At 38.7% G+C, this 19,501-nt stretch overlaps 1 protein-coding gene across 1 annotated transcript; it reads left to right on the plus strand.

The window, feature by feature from the left end:
* Window positions 1-1,664: 1,664 nt before the first annotated feature.
* LOC148366929 (F-box/LRR-repeat protein 3-like) lies at window positions 1,665-13,654 on the plus strand. Its single transcript, XM_088333754.1, has 6 exons — window positions 1,665-1,885; window positions 4,026-4,221; window positions 6,822-6,986; window positions 7,064-7,186; window positions 9,139-9,310; window positions 10,992-13,654. Exons 2-6 carry the CDS (start codon window positions 4,027-4,029, stop codon window positions 11,630-11,632), a joined length of 1,296 nt encoding a protein of 431 aa, XP_088189880.1. The 5' UTR covers window positions 1,665-1,885; window position 4,026; the 3' UTR covers window positions 11,633-13,654.
* The last annotated feature ends 5,847 nt before the right edge of the window (window positions 13,655-19,501 follow it).

The following is a 19,501-nucleotide window of genomic DNA, read 5'->3' on the forward strand; positions in this document are numbered from 1 at the left end:
GTATTTGCAGCATCTCAGCTGAACATGGATTTCACGTTAGGATGTGATATAAGATGTGTTTTCGGCCCCGCGCATTTTCCCCTCAATGCGACATCAACAACAAATTATTTTGCCTGCCCAAAATCATAAAACATTGCATTGTTTGTGCGCACAACTGCGAGGTATGTCGTTTAGATACCTGTCTGCTGTTGGTCGATGTCATAAGATGTCAAGTCAAGTCATGTTTATTTGTATAGCCCTTTATCACAAGGAGCCTCAAAGGGCTGCACAGACCACAGATTATTGCAAACTACAGACTATTATGACACCGTCCCCTGATCTAAAACCTACACGAGGGCAAGGAAAAACTCAAAACCTCAACATGAGGTAAATGAATAAACCTTGAAAAGGGACCGCACATGAGTTAATCTCCCCTCTAGTTCCTTTATTTATTAATGTTCTTTATTGCTTATTTTCTCTTAACGTGAAAACGATATTACCCTATCTAAATCTAATTGCAACTTGATTCACTTGATTACTTATTGATTACGCCAGTGGTTCCAAAAATGTGGAAGTTTTTTTTTTTACTTTCCTAGAATACAGTGCAATTTCACTGATACTACACTAGGGCGAATTGGCGTTCTCAGTGACAGAATGCTTTTTTTACATCTAGCCTCCACACAGTTCATATAGTCGAGTATAAGCATGGGGTATGAGGTGTAGATATGAAGTGACTCCTTGAAAAGTAAATTTAACACGGAGACAGGCAAAGTGAGATGCGGTAAAGCGACAAAAGTCTCCCGTAACACTTCACAGCGGCCAAGGAGGGAGGCAAACAAAGACCGGTGTGCTTGCTTTGTTAATAAATGTTGGTAGCGGACAGCACAGAGCCAAATAAATTAAGATGTTACTGCAAGATATTACAACCCATTCACACTGATAAGACGCTTAAAGGCTGCACCAACTACGGACTATTATTACACAGTCCCCTGTTTTAACAGTGAACCAAAATTTAATTTCTAATAATATTTTAGAAAGTTACTTGGGCCTGTTTAAAAGCGATACAAAAAGAAAATCGTACATTTTTAAACTACTGTTGAGATTCTAGTTAGGTAGACACTCAAAACAACCAACCAACCAACCAATCCCTTTAGCCAATCAACCAACAAAACAACCAACCAACCCCCTTAGCCAACCAACCAACACAACCAACCAACACAACCAACCAACCAACCAACCAACCAACCAACCAACCAACCAACTCCTTTAGCCAATCAACCAACAAGCCAACCAATCAATCAGCCAACCCCTTTAGCCAATCAACCAACAAACCAAACCAAACCAAACCAACCAACCAACCAACCAACCAACCAACCAACCAATCAACCAACAAGCCAACCAACCAATCAGCCAACCCCTATAGCCAATCAACCATCAAACAAACCGACTGATCAACCCAACCATACCCGTAATCAATTTATATTTTTTAACAATACCTACACTTTTGGTGATTGTTTATATATAATAACCCCATATGCAGCGAAACCAGGAAAGGTTAACTGGCTTATAGCAAAGGATAACTGAATTAATACAAAAAGTGTGTCTAACTCGTGATTTGGCGTCCTCTTTTGACCATCCTCTGTAATCGCATTTAGGTTAGGCAACGTCGCCATCTTTAACTGTGTGACTAACTAGCGAAGCAGCTCCACTTGACGGAATCTAGGTCACGCGTTCAAAAGCCAAAAACGACCCCGAAAGCCGTCTTTTCCGCTCTTTTGTCGACATTTGCTATTTACCTTTTGAACAAATGGTCCGATGTGTTTGAGCGGTCGAGCAGCTCGGACGCAGTTAAGTTGTGTCAGACCCGGTTGACTGGCAGCATATTCGAACCGACTTCTGAGATCAGGTAGGCGGAAATCATTTCACATTTAGTTTTAAAGAAAATAAAAACAGCTTTTTCAACATTCGTTTCTGATTTTTCTATAATATGACAGCAACCCGGTTGGCTAAGCTAACGTGACACGCTACCGATCGTGCTTACTCTTGTATCGCATGGGTTCTCAACAAATCGCCAACGTTAAAGTTACAGAAACATTTTTTTCAACACAAATGTGTTAAGTAAATGTTTTATTCAAATAGTGTGGAAGTCATGTTCAATGAGTCAGCAAAATCGAACTTTATGATTAGCTCATGACACCATTGTATTTGTTTTGACCCAAAGTGGGCGTGTCCATAGTATAAAAACAATGCATATTTAAATTCTGCATTCTTAAACAACTATCCTACGTCAAATTTACCCCTCCTTTTCAACACAAAAAGTGTTATTTGAATAGACTGGGAAATATTTTAATGAGTAAATAACACGATGTTCATAAATAGGTCATGACACAGTCGTGTTTGTTTTGACCAAAAGTGGGCGCGTCCAGAGTATAAATAAGAGTCCGGTATACAGTATAGTAAAGCAAATTAATTCGTAGTAAAAAATATTAATCAACGGAACATTATTATATACAATAACACGGATGTGTACAGACATTTTAAGTCTAATAACACCATTCATCATCACCAGGCATTTTTCGGATATTGTAATTTGGGCTAAATCTGATCTGGTCCATTTTTGACATGATTTAGTTGAAAATTAGACGTCTATAAGTGATTTGTGTTTGGTCAATCTAAAGTAAACCAAATTTAGTTCAACAATTGTAACCTCAGTGGAAATGTTTAAATCTAAGCTTAAAACTCACTTCTACTCTATAGCATACGAATAACCTAAGCTTCTTATATGTAATAACTTGTGAAGCCCTTTGAGACTATTTGTGATTAAGGGCTATACAAATAAAAATGACTTGACAGTAGGTCTGAAATGTGCTTCGGCGCCAAAGTTATACTATTCAGATAACGCTATAATAAAGAACATACTTACCAAAATATCTGTTTAACCCTAAATCAGTAAATCCAAAGCAAATTTCATCCTCGGTGTCACGGTAGACGATGTGGCGCTTCTTCTTTCCACCTGTGCAAGGCATACATCAGACGTCATTTCCGCTTCCCGCCATTTCATTCAGTTTTATTTCGCTGCATTTTGCCATCGAAGTCTTCATTTGGGTGCTGAACTTTGAAGAGCAAACTTGATTTGAGGGACTCAGCCCCAAGTAAACCCCAAGATGCGTACCTCAGGCGAATCGCACACTTGGGCCCCAGAGTATGAACAACGCCAAAGTATAGCTTTGGGTTTATTTTGGTGCTGAAGTAATGCTTCGGGTTGGATGCACATGGCGAAGGAGATGGCAGATTAAAAATGCAAGAGATTTTAAAGCATCCACCTGAAAGCGTTTTCATGCTTAATTACCTCCTTATTTTTAATAATAGTACTGTTTCTCAATTGGTTATGGTCATGCAACTTTGCAAGGGGGGCCACTTGTTTGCCTTTTTTTGTATTTATTGATAATCAGAAGCTTCGTTTCCATGGTTATCATGTTTTTGCTTCTCCATTTAGCATCGCTGCAAGTCTTAGGACCCACAGTGAATGAATACAGTACAGTACAATACAGCCTTCAAGAAGCCAAATATTCTGAATACAATTAAGAGACAGAAAGGCATTGTAGGAGTTAGTTCAGTCAATAGCATATGGGCATTTTCATGCTGCTGTGACACAAACCAATAGCAGACCAGCACTTTATATGATGTCGACCTAAAGTAGACTGGTTATCTTAGAGAACACGTGACGAAATTTTAAATTATCAACTCTTTGGGTGCTGGAAATAATTTGTTGTTGGAAATTGAAAAGGGGCCAAAAGCATTTTCTTCCACACTTTAAAGTGAAGAGGCAGGGACACCGTGTCCTGTCTACTGTACCACATTTATTTTGTTGAAATATAGCCTCCGAAAAGTCCTTCTATAACCAAATAAAAATGTGTTTTAGACAGGACCATGGCATATTTTCAACGACTTTCCAACCAGTTTTTAATCGATGGTCTAACATTTCTTCTTTTTATCATTTGACATTAATACAAGACAAATACTACATTACTATTTTCGCCTTCCAGGATGAAACGAGGTCTCCAAGGATCTAAGCAGGAGGTTGGAGAAGGCACTAGCAGCAGATCTCTGAAGCGCTCTTGCAAACAGAGGAGGGACACAGATCTGGTTGAAAAAGTGGTCTGTTGGGAATGCCTGCCCCAGGAGGTCCTTCTCCACATTTTCCAGTACTTGCCTCTGCTGGATAGAGCGTATGCTTCTCAGGTATGCAGGGTGAAAAGTCGTTGAAATCTGGAAGAAACATGAAACACGGGTCGGGTGACTTCACTCTTTATGAAATAAAAAGAGACAGCATGGGATTAATAATTGCCCAAAACTTCGCTTCAATGTAGTCCAGACAATCAATAGAACAGAACTGTCTCCATCTAAATTATTTACAACGTAGTGTATATTCTCTACTACGGATCATATTAGACCTGGCACTCCTGAATAAACATGTTATAAAATACTTAAAATATAAATATAAGATAAAAAGAGTATTAGGATAGACTGGGCTGAATTCTATGTGCTTTTGATAACATTGTGATGCTATTTACAGCAACCTTGTGCAAGAATAATAAATAAATTAAATACGAATATAATAGTATAGTATAACCCTTAATCACAAGAAGTCTCAAATGGCTGCACAGATTATTACAGACTAAAGAGTACCATTACACCACGCCCTGATCTCACCTATTATTATACCTGATCTATAACATACATGAGGGCAAGGAAAAACTCAAAACCTCAACATCAGGAAAATGAAGAAACCTTGAGAAGGGGACTGCACATGAGTTAATCCCTCTTCCAGAATGACCAATTTTTCTTTAACAAATATGTTGTTTAAAACATAAAACATAATTTTCTTCTTATAACTGGCCCTCCACGATCCATCTATTCTCAGTTTTCCTTCAACATAAAAATGATCAGACATACCACTCATTTCACCTATGTAAACATGCACATCCAACAATCTACTTAACATCCCTTTCCTAACCACTACATAATCCATTAGTGCTCTGTCCACATCTCACCACCATCCACTCTGACAAAGGTGTACTTATTCACGTCCCGCTTTTTAAACAATGTATTTCCAATCACCAACTCATTTTCCACACATAAATCAATCAATTCCTTCCCGCTCTCATTTCTTCCTGGTACTCCATATCTACCAATCACATTTTCAACAGTTCTATCACCCACTCTAGCATTCAGGTCACCTAGTATTAGACCTTTCCACCCTTCTTTCGCATTTGCCACACAGTCGGACAAATCCTTCCAGAACTCCTCTCTCTCCATAGCACTTCTTTCTGAACCAGGTCCATATGCACTTATAAACATCCATACTTCTCCACCCCACTTTAACCTCACCCACATCAATCTGGAAGATAACTCTTTCCAAGCCACCAGTTTTTCCTTTGCTTTCTCACTCACAAGCACAGCCACTCCTTCTCTAGCATGCCCACCCGTCACTCCAGACTTTCTACCATACATACCTCCAAGTCCAGTCACATTTATTTATATAGCCCTTAATCACAAAAATGTCTCAAAGGACTGCACAGGATTACAATTACACAAACCCCTGATCTTAAACCAACATGCAGGCAAGGAACAACTCAAAACCTCAGCTTGAGGAAAAAGAGAAACCTTGAGAAGGGACCTCACAAGTGGTAATCCCCCTTTTAGGATGACCAGGGTGAATTACATTTAGCATTACAGTACACAAACATAGTAAACTCTAGGTAACATGTTGGAAATTTGTCCGGAAAGTGCATGACAGCAACTATGCCCCCAGCCTGTAAACTAGTCTAGAAAGTCTATGACTGTCACGACGCAGCTTCCCATCTCTGCCAGCTGGTCAATGCAAGCGTTGCATGCTTCAGGTCAGACACTGGTTTGCTGACTCATCTCAAATCGTCCTTCTCCTTCGTATCACCACCAGGCAGGCAGTCTGAAAAAAACAGGACAATACAAAATTGGAGGTGGGCATCAATCATAAGCTATCATACATGATCCTTTCCTTTCGTCTTTGTTTCACTCAAGGCTAACACATCAACCTTCCCTTTAGTCATCATCCTTTAGTGATAAATTCAACAATACTATTCAGGGGAAATCATCTTTGTTTGCAGAATTTGTTAACATAAAGTTTACATTACTAAAAATGATTTTTTGAGACATTTGAAAAATTTGAATCCAGGTAATTGGGACAGTTCCACAAAAATGAAATAATTTTCTTACTTGTATTTCTTTTTACCCTTAAACATGGGTAGAGATGAAACTTGGGGGATTATACCTCTAAACTTAAAGGAAATGGACACTCAAGCAAATGAATTGTGCCAGGAAAAAAAATTGTAGGTACATGAGGTATTCCCCTTCGAGGATGACCAAGAAACATTTAATTGTTGCAGTGTACAACAATAAAATATAAATATATATTTTTCTATAATTAGGCAAGATATTTCCTTATATGCTTGTTTAGGGCGGTGATGGCTGTGAGGGGAAACAAAAAATGTCTCGGGGTCTTTTAGTCTTAGTTTTGGGGGCCTGTAGCATCTGCAATAGATCAGCAGGGGGTAAGAGGTGGTCTTCTGGTCAATGTCCTCCAAATTAGGCAGAAAGTATCCCATGATTTTATGTGCTGTGATGATGGCTATCTTTAACATCTCCTGTCTGCTGCCATGCTCCCAGCATACCCGCTCCTCTTAACATCCATACACGGTTAAACTGATTAACTAAGATAACAGATTATAAGTAAAAAAATAAAAGTGCAGAGGTTTGGGATTTTTGTGTGTGTTTTAAATATGTCATGGAAATCAATGCAGGTGTGCCGGGGCTGGAACCACGCTTTCCACATGCCCGAGTTATGGCGATGCTTCGAGTTTGAGTTGAATCAGCCAGCAAGCTCCTACCTGAAGGCCACACATCCTGAACTCATCAAACAAATCATCAAAAGGCATGCCAACCATTTGCAGTACGTCAGCTTCAAGGTAGGAACTGTCCACCTGAAAACAGATGCGTCTTCTCAACCGATACTCGATTCTTTTTTTCTTCTTCCCGAATTCAGGTGGACAGCAGCAGAGAGTCAGCAGAAGCGGCGTGTGGTATCCTCTCTCAGCTTGTCAACTGTTCTCTGAAAACGCTGGGCCTCATCTCCACGGCTCGGCCCAGCTTCATGGAGCTGCCCAAGGTTAGTTGACTCCTCCACTGACTGAAGAAATTTAGTATTCTCGCTATGCTAGTTGGTTCAGATCGTTGCTTTTGTTTTAATTTTATTTCTGTTATGACAACTTAAACGGCAATTTTAGTTGTGCAATTACCATACTTTATTCAGGTAAAACGCCCTTTTTTTATCTAAAAAAATACCTCTGAGTTTGAGTGCATGTTATACACTAGATTTTGGTAGTATATTACCATATTTGTGCAACGGTTGATCAGTCTGATATCGCCGACCACAATGACAAAACATTGAATGCAACGGGAATTAAACCCGGGCCGCGGTGGTGAGCGCGCCGAATCTTAACCACTATTGATTTACATCGTGTACAAAAAGACATAAGATTTTATCTCATTATAAGAATATTTCTATTAATGGTACCAGAGATGATGAATGTTAGAGAATGGAGAAAACAAAATGTTGACCTGAAAGATATAAATTAAAGCAAAATAGTACAACAAGGGAAAAAACTCTTGAGTGTACTTGATGATGAATTTGACTTTGTGGACATTTAATAAATTAATTGTAAATTTTACGTTGATATTGTGTTCATATTTTACGTTGTCACTAAACTAGTTTAGGCTGAGAACGTTTAAACAAATAAATACGATACTACTTAAAATATTAAAAGAGACCTATCTTGCAGAATCACTTTTTTAGCTTTTGGTCTTTTTAAGATGCCGATTCAACACTAAAACCTATCCTTAAAATGAAATGAAATGATCTGCATTTATATAGCGCTTTTCAAGTCAATGACTTCCCAAAGCGCTTCACAGTCATCTCATCTCATCAGCTACACCGCTTATCCTCAGTAGAGTCGCGGGGGTGCTGGAGCCCATCCCAGCAATCATCGGGCAGTGGGCAGGGGACACCCTGAACTGGTTGCCAGCCAATCGCAGGGCAGCGCTTCACAGTGTGCTTCACATTTCCCAATAGCGGCCGTGATCTGTGCAGCCATGTAAGGCGCTAACCTGCTTATTGGGGGTATTGGGGGTTCAGTGTCTTACCCAAGGACACTTCGGCATGTAACACGGACAAGCCGGGATTCGAACTGGGAACCCCTAATCCTAAAACGATCGCTCTACCTCCTGAGCTACTGCCGCCCCAAAAAATCACATAGACTTTATCAAGCGAGCTCATTTAAAGAAATTTTGTTTTAAAGAAGAGCAAGGTATGTCAAACATACGTCCCGTGGGCCGGATCCGGCCTGTGGGATGAATTAATCTGACCCGCCATAAATTTCTCAGTATTTTCTCTCAGTCACTTTTATAAAAAGTCATATTTTTTCTTAATAAATGCGTACCAAATGCTCTCTGTCATACTTGAGATTAGGGGTCGCAAATGTGGTGCTCGCAAGCACCTGGATGCTCCCTAACGACAGCTGAGGTGCCCGCAGACCTGTTCTGAAAATAGCTTACTAGTGCTTGGTTGTTGAGTTTTTCCAGTAAAATCAGTTTTTGTGATTGACTTAGTTTTTAACCCTACTTTAATAATCAACCTGGTTATAACATAGTAACACTGTGATAAGTTGCTATTTTAGAAATGCATATTAAACTGGGTGCCCTTTGCGCTAACTAGTAACAAAAAGTACCCCATAGTCTGAAAAAGGTTGGAGACCCCTGCTCTGGATCTATCTATCTATAGATATTAAAACATGTCTTTTATTGTGTTGTTTTGCAAATTGCGGATGTTTTACACGAATAAATAATATTAAAAAAGAAAAAATACTTCTAAAGTTTATTTATACATTTACATAACTTTATAGAATGTGTAGGATATTATTCACAATTTTTCTTTTTAATGCTGTTCAAATATACCCCACAACCTGGCCAGCAAGTCCTGCCACTTTTTGTAAATGGCTCTCCCACAGTGCAAATGTGAAGTGAAGCATTGTTTTTTGTGGTTTTCTCCAATTTGTCCCACAGTCTCACTTCATCTCAGCCTTGACGGTGGTTTTCGTCAACTCCAAATCGTTGTCGTCCCTGAAGATAGACGACACGCCCGTGGACGACCCCTCCCTGAAAGTTCTAGTGGCCAATAACAGCGACACGCTCAAACTACTGAAAATGAGCAGTTGTCCTCACGTGTCACCCGCAGGTAACCACAAGGAGAACAAATTGGGGAATAAGGCCCCGTGATGAATTATCGTGATCACTTGATTGATCTCCCGCAATTGTTGCTATCGGTGCGCAATCCGTCTTGGCCGAATCAATTGTTTCTGGCTTGATGGCGGAACTTTTAGAAAAAGTGGAATCGATTGTTTAGCTTCACCTGAATAGAGATACAAGTTTAAGGCACTGCTGTTTTGAAATGGAAATAAAGGGTTTTTACTTAAGTCATTGAATACAAAACATGCACTAGATCTCTTGCACACAGAACTCTTTTGTTCCCTGTAAAAAGTCCTTATAAAAAATTGACCCAAATAATCTTTTAACATTAACATCATTCTTTTGGAAAACATCTTTAACTCTTTGTACATAATCTATCTTTTGTCTACTATGAATTATTTTGTTGTTGTTATCCCCTCACAACCCCCATCAGTGACTTAAATGCCAGACCAATTTATTCACTGCCAAAAACTAGAGTTATTTTTTTTGGCTTAAAATGAGCATCGTTGATTTTCTTATGCACTGTCCTCTACAGTTGGTTTTTCTTCTTAAAAAATAGACAAAAAAAACAAACAAATTAGGCTCTAGTGCGACTCATGTTTTTTTATATAAACTATAACGCGTTTTGGGCCGAGTTCCACATAGGCGACAGAATGGCTTGTAGTTGTTAGTTTTCCCATTCCAATATCAGATCTATTTAATGATTTTAAGTATTTTTTTGTTATTTATAACAGAATCAAGTTTAAAAATGTGGATAAAATGAAAAGAAAATAAGACTTTAATATTAGCAAAGTTCTCTGTCACCTTCTAAATCGGATAACTATGCTGATACTTATTTATTTTACTTATTTACTATTTTTTCATGATTAGAATCATTTTCCCCTACAAAAAATAAGAAGATTTAATTAAATTTCCTTTTATTGTTCTCAATGTTAAATGATCTGCATTCTGCATTTTTTTTTAAATTCTACTACAGGACATTTTTTCCCATGGATTTTATCAGTGATTTATAAATGTTTTCCCCCTTTTGAAAAGTTAAAAGACTGTAGAGAATAGTAGTTATTGGTGGTTGCCTCGGTACCAAATCAAATTGCATTGACTTGTTATCTTTCCTCGAGGGTTAAAGGAAACTCCAATGACAATGACGCCGATGATACGGAAAGAGAATTGTAGCGTTTTTTAATGATAACTGTTCAATTCAGATGCATAAATTGAGGATGACATTTGTGGTTGAAAAGATTAAATATTATGAGTATGTTGTAAATATCCATTTTATGTACTGTTAGACCTCCTGTTTTGCCCTTGTTATGTACATTTGAACAATGTAGGCAAACACAGACTTATTTTTTCTCTAGAAGGGCATCACAAATGTTTCCAGACGTCAACTTAGTGTTTTGTATTTAGAGTGCATGCATTTCAGAAAAGAGCAGCTTGCCGTTTTCTGCAGTGCCGTGCACACTTGAGGATTTTGGCGACAGAGCGCCAGAATTTTTAAACTTGTTCTAATACCCGGCACAATTGGCACCCCGATGTTTTCCTCCAAAAACCGCATATGCACACCTGACGCCAAATGCAAAATGCCCATGGCCAGTGCCTTTGCCAGAGTTTGCACCAACTGTGCACGGGGCTTAACAGTGCTCTATTTTAACATCCAGATTCTCCTCACTCAGGCATCCTCTGCGTGGCTGATCAATGCCACGGGCTGAGAGAACTGGCCCTGAACTACCATCTGCTGAGCGACGAGCTCCTAATCGCGCTCTCCTCAGAGAAGCACGTTCACCTAGAGCACCTTCGCATCGACGTGGTGAGTGAGAACCCCGGTCAGCAGTTCCACACCATCAAGAAGAGCAGCTGGGACGCCATGGTGCGACACTCGCCCAAATTCAACCTGGTCATGTACTTTTTCCTCTACGAGGACGAGTTCGGCCCCTTCTTTCGCGACGAGCTCCCCGTCACGCATCTTTATTTCGGCCGCTCGGTCAGCAAAGATGTCCTGGGCCGGGTGGGGCTCACTTGCCCCCGCTTGGTGGAGTTGGTGGTGTGCGCTAACGGGTTGCGGCCACTGGATGAGGAACTCATCCGCATCGCTCAGCGCTGCACGCAGCTATCTGCTATCGGTCTGGGCGAGTGCGAAGTTTCCTGCAGCGCTTTTGTGGAGTTTGTCAAGATGTGCGGCGACAGATTGAGTCAGTTATCTATCATGGAGGAAGTGCTGGTTCCGGATCACCGCTACGGGCTTGACGATATCCATTTGGAGGTGTCCAAGATCTTGGGCCGATTCTGGTTCCCAGACATGATGCCTACCTGGTGAAGCCGTGCGAGACAAACTAGCTGCGTTGAGATTTGTTTGAAGTGCGTGTCTTCAAATCGTTGAATAAGGAGGCCAGAATGTATGTTTATGCTTTATGGCTCTTCAGATGGAACAAAATACAGTAGCCCCCTAGGATACAACATCAATCCGTTCTGAAGTGGGGATTGTAAGGTTATCTAACCATGTGGTGGGGAATAAAAACCTGTGGTAGTCGGCTAATGGGATCTGAACCATCAATGCCCCAGATAAAATGTTAAAATTATAAATCAAATATGATAGTAATAACACATTTTATTTCAAAGCGCCCTTCAGGACATTTATGTTTGCTGTATACAGAATATAAACCATCAATAAAACAAGAATAAAGCAAACAACCAATAAATACAAAAAATAAAAAGAGTACATGTCAGGCAGTTTTTTTAAGGATAGGCAAGGCCAAATGGTATATAATAATACTTATACGTAATATATGCAAATCTTCCGCCAGTTTATAGCAAATTACGAAATACACATTTTCTTTGAAAACTACAAAAATTAAAAATAAGCGATGCTAGTTATTGAGTCGACTATGTTGATTGTTCTTTGGTTATTTTTAGTACTTTAGTGACAACTACTGGACACTTGCTTTAACAGCATGTTTGATTTGCGTTTTCGACATTGTCCAAGAACCACTTCCAAATTAAAAATTGAGCTCTTAAATCATACGGCAAAAGATAGTTTGGAATCTGAAAATACTCTTTCTGATATATGATTTTAATTGTTAGGCGGCTCTGTACATGTAAAGGAAAAAAAACAATTTTATCTATCAAGGAGCTGGTCGAATGGAGTAGCGGGCGGATGCAGAGGGAAGGGGGAGATGTATTAAAAAGGAAACTGATTTTAAAACTTTTTATCCCGATTTTCAATTGGGTACACCCACACTCCTCGGCAAGGGTAACGATTTGTGTGGCTAGTTCGAATTTTCTTTTGATGATGGCAACCTTTGCTTCCATTATTATTTTGATTCTCTCTTTAACATTACTGCAAGTCTTGGGATGCATAGTGAATAAATAAACAATACAGAAAATACAGTATTGCATCGCACTAACTCAGAAAGTCTTCACGAAGCACACAGGATTCTGAACTATAGGGAGAGAAAGGCATTGTGGGAGAGAACTCAGCCAATTAGATATCGGCATCTTCATGAAGCTGTGATGCAAACCAATAGCAGACCAGCATCTTAGAGATGTGTGAGGCCAGTAACTCGCACAGTCATACATAATTTTTGGAGCATGCAAAACAATATGTTTATTTCGTATGGTGGGGAAAAAAACTTTACGAGGGGACAAAAAATTAGATTGCAACGTGACATCATTCTAAGGTGAAATTTTGTAACCCACGGGTCTACTGTATTCTCTAGTTAAACCCATTTAGGCTGGGGTGCAATATTGCGTTTCTACCACTAGGTGTGCTGTAGCACTTTTCTACCAAGCAGATGAGTCATTTTCTTGCATATCCTGGATATATATTTTGTATTCATAGAAAAATCGCGTGTGATCATCAACACACTTTGAATACAAATGTTTGTAAATAACAAAGAACGATTCATAGCTATAAAAAGAGGAATATAGGATGAAAGTTGAGGGGCAGCTTTAGCTCAGGGGGTAGAGTGCTTGTCTTCAAGACATCGCAGGTTCGATTCCAGGCTCCTCCGTGTTATATGTCGAAGCGCAGACCATTTGACTGTAACCAGGTCCCAAATCTAAAAGTTATATATTACCCCTTCTTGTTATTACACAGACTATTTTTTCAGACTATTATTACACCATCCCCTGATCTGGAACCAACATGAGGGCAGGGAAAAACTCAAAAACCTCAACATGAGGAAAATGAAGAAACCTTGAGAAGGGACCGCACATGTGGCATCCCCCTTTCAGGATGACCAGACAGCATAGGATGTTGCAATCACAAATACAGAGATATTGTCCACGAAAAGTATAGGTTATTCATATGCTATAGAGTAGAAGTGTGTTTTAAGCTTAGATTTAAACATTTTCACTGAGGTTGCAGATCGGATCTCAGGGGGAAGAGCTTTCCACAGCATCGGTGCCGGGATGGAGCACGCTCTCGAACCAGTCGAACACTTCTTGGCTCTTGGATCACCAGAAGACCGGCGCTCTCAGAACGAAGGCTTCGGACCGGAACATAGGGGGAAATCAGATCTGAAAGATATGAGGGAGCAAGTCCATGTATGATTTTGTATAATACTAAGAGAACCTTGAAATAACATCTTAGGCTAACAGGGAGCCAATGCAGGTTAGCCAAAATCGGCGTGATGTGATCGGACTTTTTTGTCCTAGTCAAAAGCCTCGCTGCAGCATTTTGTACTAGCTAAAGACTCTTGACTCTGGACTTTGGGAGACCGGAGAGTAAGTAGTGCATTACAGTAATCGAGACGGGAAGTTGTACATATTTACTTAAGGGGTAATAAATATTTGATTATTGAAAGTTGTAATGAAATGTATAGCAGATAACATCGGACTTAAAACCCAGATCTTTTCGATCGACCGTAAAACCGTTACAATGGGGCCATCTGCTGCTGAGATGGTATCTAGTTATTGCAGAGTGTTGTGTTAGGTTGCTGTGCCGGCTGCCTGCCAAAATCGCTTTACGCATTCCAGGCTGTTCCGCCCTTTGGGACCAGACATTGAATTTAAAAAATGAGCATCCGCTGGAAAAAATTGCCTCTGCTGGAGAAGATGAGCATATGCTGGCAGTGGTAGTCAATCAGGTTGTAGGTCGAATTTTACCTGTTCACAGTTCATTTATTAAATCGTCAAATGTTACTCAAAGAAATAAAATGGACCAAAGAATTACCTTTTATGTAGAGAGCAGGTTTGGTCGTTTTAGTTTAATTTTGTCCTGAAATATAATATAAATAGAAAAGTAAATTTTGCTTTCATGTCGATAAAAAAGGTTCCAGATCCCTGCGTTTAATGATTCATTTTCATACAGAGGCTTGGGAAGGATATTTACATTTGGATTGAAAAACATCGGTTCCTAAAGAAATACAGTAGACCCCACGAGAAACCTCTTTTAAAACTTTCATTTGCGATGATTATTATCCCCATAAAACATTCCCTTCTTTTGATAACCTTCTTATTTTTAACATTAGTCTAGATCTTCGATTTGTTACGGCTATGCAACATAGGGAGGGTAGCTGTTTGTTTTTAGTTTATTCATTCAACCAATAATCTTCACATAAAAATCATCAGAAATTGTCTCGTTGTCTCGGCTCAAGTAAGAATTTAAAAATTTAACAAGATTCAGAATATAAAACGAAAAACTGAAATTACAATTTACATTATTAAAGATTCAGACAGCACTTGGGTAAAAACTGTTTGTAAACCTTTTAGTACCCCTGAATGACTTCAAGCGTCTACTGCTCCGTAATAGATGAAAATGATCATTACCAGGATGACTCTCATCCTTAAGAATAATTGAGGTATGTTTCAAAACTCTATCATTATATATAGATTCCAGGGATGGCAAACCGGTGCCCACAATCTCTTCCGCTGTGCGGATTACAGAATTGAACTCCGACAGATCTTTCTTTGTGATTCGACCAAACCAAACAATAATAGAATTTGCTATAACACTTTCAATAATCGCACGATAAAAATTAACTAGGATTTCCCGATGAACATCGTAGGAGTTCAACTTCCTTAGGAAGAAAGTTGTTTGGCGTGCCTTCTTTAGAATTTTTTCTGAGTTCAGTGCCCACCTTAGATCTTCTGAAATAAAAGTCCCGAGAAGTTTGAAATGTTCCACCTGCTTGACTCTTTTACCATTGATAAGTAAAAATTCCTTCTGTTTTTTGTTTTTCGTCCGAAAGTCAATAATCGTTTCTTTGGTTTTGTCCAAATTCAATATCAAATCATTTCCATTGCACCATTCCACGATGTTATCCACCTGCTGTCTGTATGCGCTCTCATCATTGTTCATAATGTAACCAGAAACAGTAGTGTCGTCAGCAAATTTAACAACTAGATTGTTATCATCAATGGATTTGCAATCATACGTAAATATGGAATAAAGACAAGGTGATAAAACACATCCTTGTGGGGTACCGGTGTTTAGAACGAGATCATTTGAGGTATGATTACCAATTTTCACAACTTGATGACGTTCGAGAAAAAAATCCAAAATCCAATTACAAATAAAAACACAGAAAGGCATTGTGGGAGCTAGTTCAGGCAATTTTCATGAAGCCGTGGCGCAGCCCAATAGCAGTCCAGCATTTTATATGATGTCGACAAATAGCAGACAGGCATCTTAGAGACATGACTGTAAGGATTTTTCTAGCTTTCATTTTGAAAATCGTTAGGATTGAAACGAATTGTTCTTTACTGCAATCAGTAAACGAATTTGCCTCTAGGTGTTGCTTGTTCTCCACCATAAATCTTTTTCTCTCTGAAGGATGCTAACATATCCTCCACTGAAAAAAATTAAATTGTTATTAGTTCAGTTCCCCTGAGTTCTGATATGAATTGCTAATCCCAAGAAAATCGAACCAATGAACCAGGCTGATGGAAATGACACCCAATTTATTAACACAGAGAATTAATGATAGAAAAAAAGGAAAGGGTGGAAGCGCCGGAGATTATGGGAGTTTTCGAACTTTGAAAGTTGATAGCACAAAAAAAAAGCTCCAATGCTCGTCGATTTGGGGATATTCTATTGTACAGAAAAAAAAACACTCATTCCCAAGAACTAGCAAACATGGTGTTAAATTTGTTAAACTTCTTGTTGCGGACAGTTTTGGTCTTGTGTTCCGGTTGGTCGCAACGTGCGGCCCACGTGCTGAACTCAAAGCCGCAGTGTACGGCTGCATCAAGCGCCTGCCATGCGAGGCAGGAGAAAAGAGAGACCGAACTATCAATCAGTTCCTCTTTTTTTTATATGGACCAGGGACGCTTAACCAGATCATGCCTCTATGGGCGTGGTCTTAGATATCTGATACTCACAGTATCGGGTCATTGAAGTTGCTGAACTTGTTAGAAAGCCAAAGAAGTGAGAAATTTGCGTAATGTACTTGAGAATGCCCCTCCAATCGATATAATTACGTACGGTGAGAACATTATTTTATCAATCCATAGCCTTGGATGTTTTAATTACATTCAAAACTTCATGTTATTAGATTTCATCATGGCAGATGGTCAATTTATACGTTCGGGAACTGTCAAAAAGGGGACGCAGTCATTCCAAAGTCCTGAATTACTTGGAAGTCAATTTTGTGCTAGGCTTATTTGCTCTACATGACTCATATCAGCAAAGTCTGAATTTTGTACGTTTCTGCAATACGCAAGTTGATTTGTTTTTGATATCGTACAGTGGGTAAATGCCATAAAGGTGAGCCAAAAAAGCGTCCACAGTGTGAAATAAAAACGTCACAGTGAGGCGGCGCTGGATCCCGGGGTCTACTGTATGTGAAATTGTCTGCCATGTCGTTTTTCTTTTTTTTTTTGTATACATGTGTAACCGCGGTGTACGTGTCCCACCAAAGATCCACATTCACGCTGGACTGGATGATGAGGTTTTTATTATTACAGTTTCTGCAAATGGATGAGTCACAACATTAGCTTTTTCTGCTGGGTCAGATCTCTTTGATCTCTTTGTAGTACTCTGGTAAAACTGACAACAAAGCATATCAAAGAGCTTTCTTTTCACTTTACAGAAAATACATTTTAGAATATCACAATACATGTATAAATCTTTGCATTTTAACAAGATACTTTTAACAAGAGATCGTATAGTGGATTTTTAACGTTTACAATGAATTCAACATGTTTTTCTTTACTCTGAATTTTAACCAACATCATCCTTTTTTTTAATGTATATGAAAAATAGGAATAAAAACAATAATGAGTATAAAAATGGGTACAATTTACCTGCAAATGGATGAGTCACAACATTAGCTTTTTCTGCTGGGTCAGATCTCTTTGATCTCTACAAGGGGAATTAATATTTAGTAAAACAGAAACAAAATGAAAATAAACCTAAACAGCTTGACAATATCAATCACATTACTATGCATGTTGAGAGATTTGTCAGCTGGGGTTATAAAGTTTAAAATTAACTTATTTTGTGGAGCACCAAAAGATATGTCTTACCTTTGTAGTACTCTGGTAAAACTGACAACAAACCCCACCTCCTGGTCACATGTTAGAAGCCAAAACCAAACCCCACCCCATACCAGCAGATGGCACTGTTGGACTCAGCATTGCAGGACATTTACCAAAAACTATACACATATTTTAGCAGGAATTTCAATAAAATAAAAGTTATTATCACACCCGTTACATACATGTACGTTTATTTATAAGTAAAAAATATAAAGCACTTTGTTCTCTAAACAATACACAAATTTGTCAGGTGTATTTTATATATATATATATATATATATATATATATATATATATATATATATATATATATAAAATTTAGCACAATGTTTTCATGGGAATCAGTTAATGTATCCAGGGATGAAGGGGACATTGTTGCAGTTGTGTTTATTAAGTCATAAACAATAACCCCCTGATAGCCCTTAAAATTTGAGTCTCTAATGTATTTCATTTCACGCTACAGTCACCGTTTGTTAATATCAATAAGGAAATGCATTGTGATGATTCTGTTTTGATATGCTCTCCTGTATCTTGGAAATGTACAATAATCGCCCTCGCTATGTATATAAAATCGTGTGATACATTTGAAAAAGGCCTCGCATCATGATCTCAGGATGGAACTTGACTGACCAACATGTATTTCATACATCTAAAAGCCATGGCAGGTGTGATTATAATTATTTTAGGCAAGTAAAAATAACCCGCTCGAATGCCAGAATGGTGGTCACTGTTCATATGCAATTAGAATCCCAAAAAGGAAATCAAAGTATAGTAGACACTCGGGATACCTCAGTAATCCGGTATGGGATGGCGATCGCTTAGTGAAATCGCTGTAAGGCGGGGGATAGAAACCTTCGGTAATTGGTTAATACGTGCCGGACCACGACTACTTATGTGTACTAGAACGTGTATATGATTATATTACATTATGAATAAATATATATGTAAAGCAATAATGACATTTTATTTACCTTAGTTGTAATGTGACTTGTGCTGGTAAAGTAGAGAAGCAGGTAGATGCAAAAGAGGGGTTCGGGTGACTGAACAGCTGATAAAAAAACGATACACATGTCAAAATTTCCACTTTTTGAATATTGTGGCGTTTGCAAATTTCCTTGCCTTATTAGTCTCCTTAATTTCAATAATTGTACAAATTATTGTGTGGTCACTGCCATGCAAATTAGAAAGAATTGTGTTTTGTGTGCCCTCTTTTGTTTATTGATAATGGCAATCTTTTCCATGGTTAACATGTTTTTACTTCTCACTTTAGCGTTACTGCAAGCAATGGACTAACTAAAGTAAAAACAATACAGTATTGTATAGCCGACTTGCAGTCTTCACGGACCACAAACGATTTTGAACTGAATGAAGACAGAAAGGCATTGTGGGAAGGAGTTCAGCCCATAGCATATCCGTATATTCATCCTGCAGGAATGTAAATCAATAGCAGTTTTTTTGGTATGTGAAATACGTTTCTGTTGGTGTGGCCTAGTGGGGAAAGTTCTGTAAAGAGTGGCCACACCATGAAGAGGAAATGTTGTAAGGTGGAGGCACCGAACCCCGAGCTTGTGTTTGGCTTAAGTGATATGCTTTTATGATTTAATATATTTGGGGGAAAATCAGCTGGGAATGTTACTTGAAACGAATCTCGTTTGCAAACTTTTTGAAGGATATCACTTTTTGACAGTTCAATAAATAAATCCTT

This window comes from Urocampus carinirostris, chromosome 4 (genome assembly GCF_059441175.1).
Source record: "Urocampus carinirostris isolate Australia breed hairy pipefish chromosome 4, RoL_Ucar_1.0, whole genome shotgun sequence".
Taxonomy (NCBI): Eukaryota; Metazoa; Chordata; class Actinopteri; order Syngnathiformes; family Syngnathidae; genus Urocampus; species Urocampus carinirostris.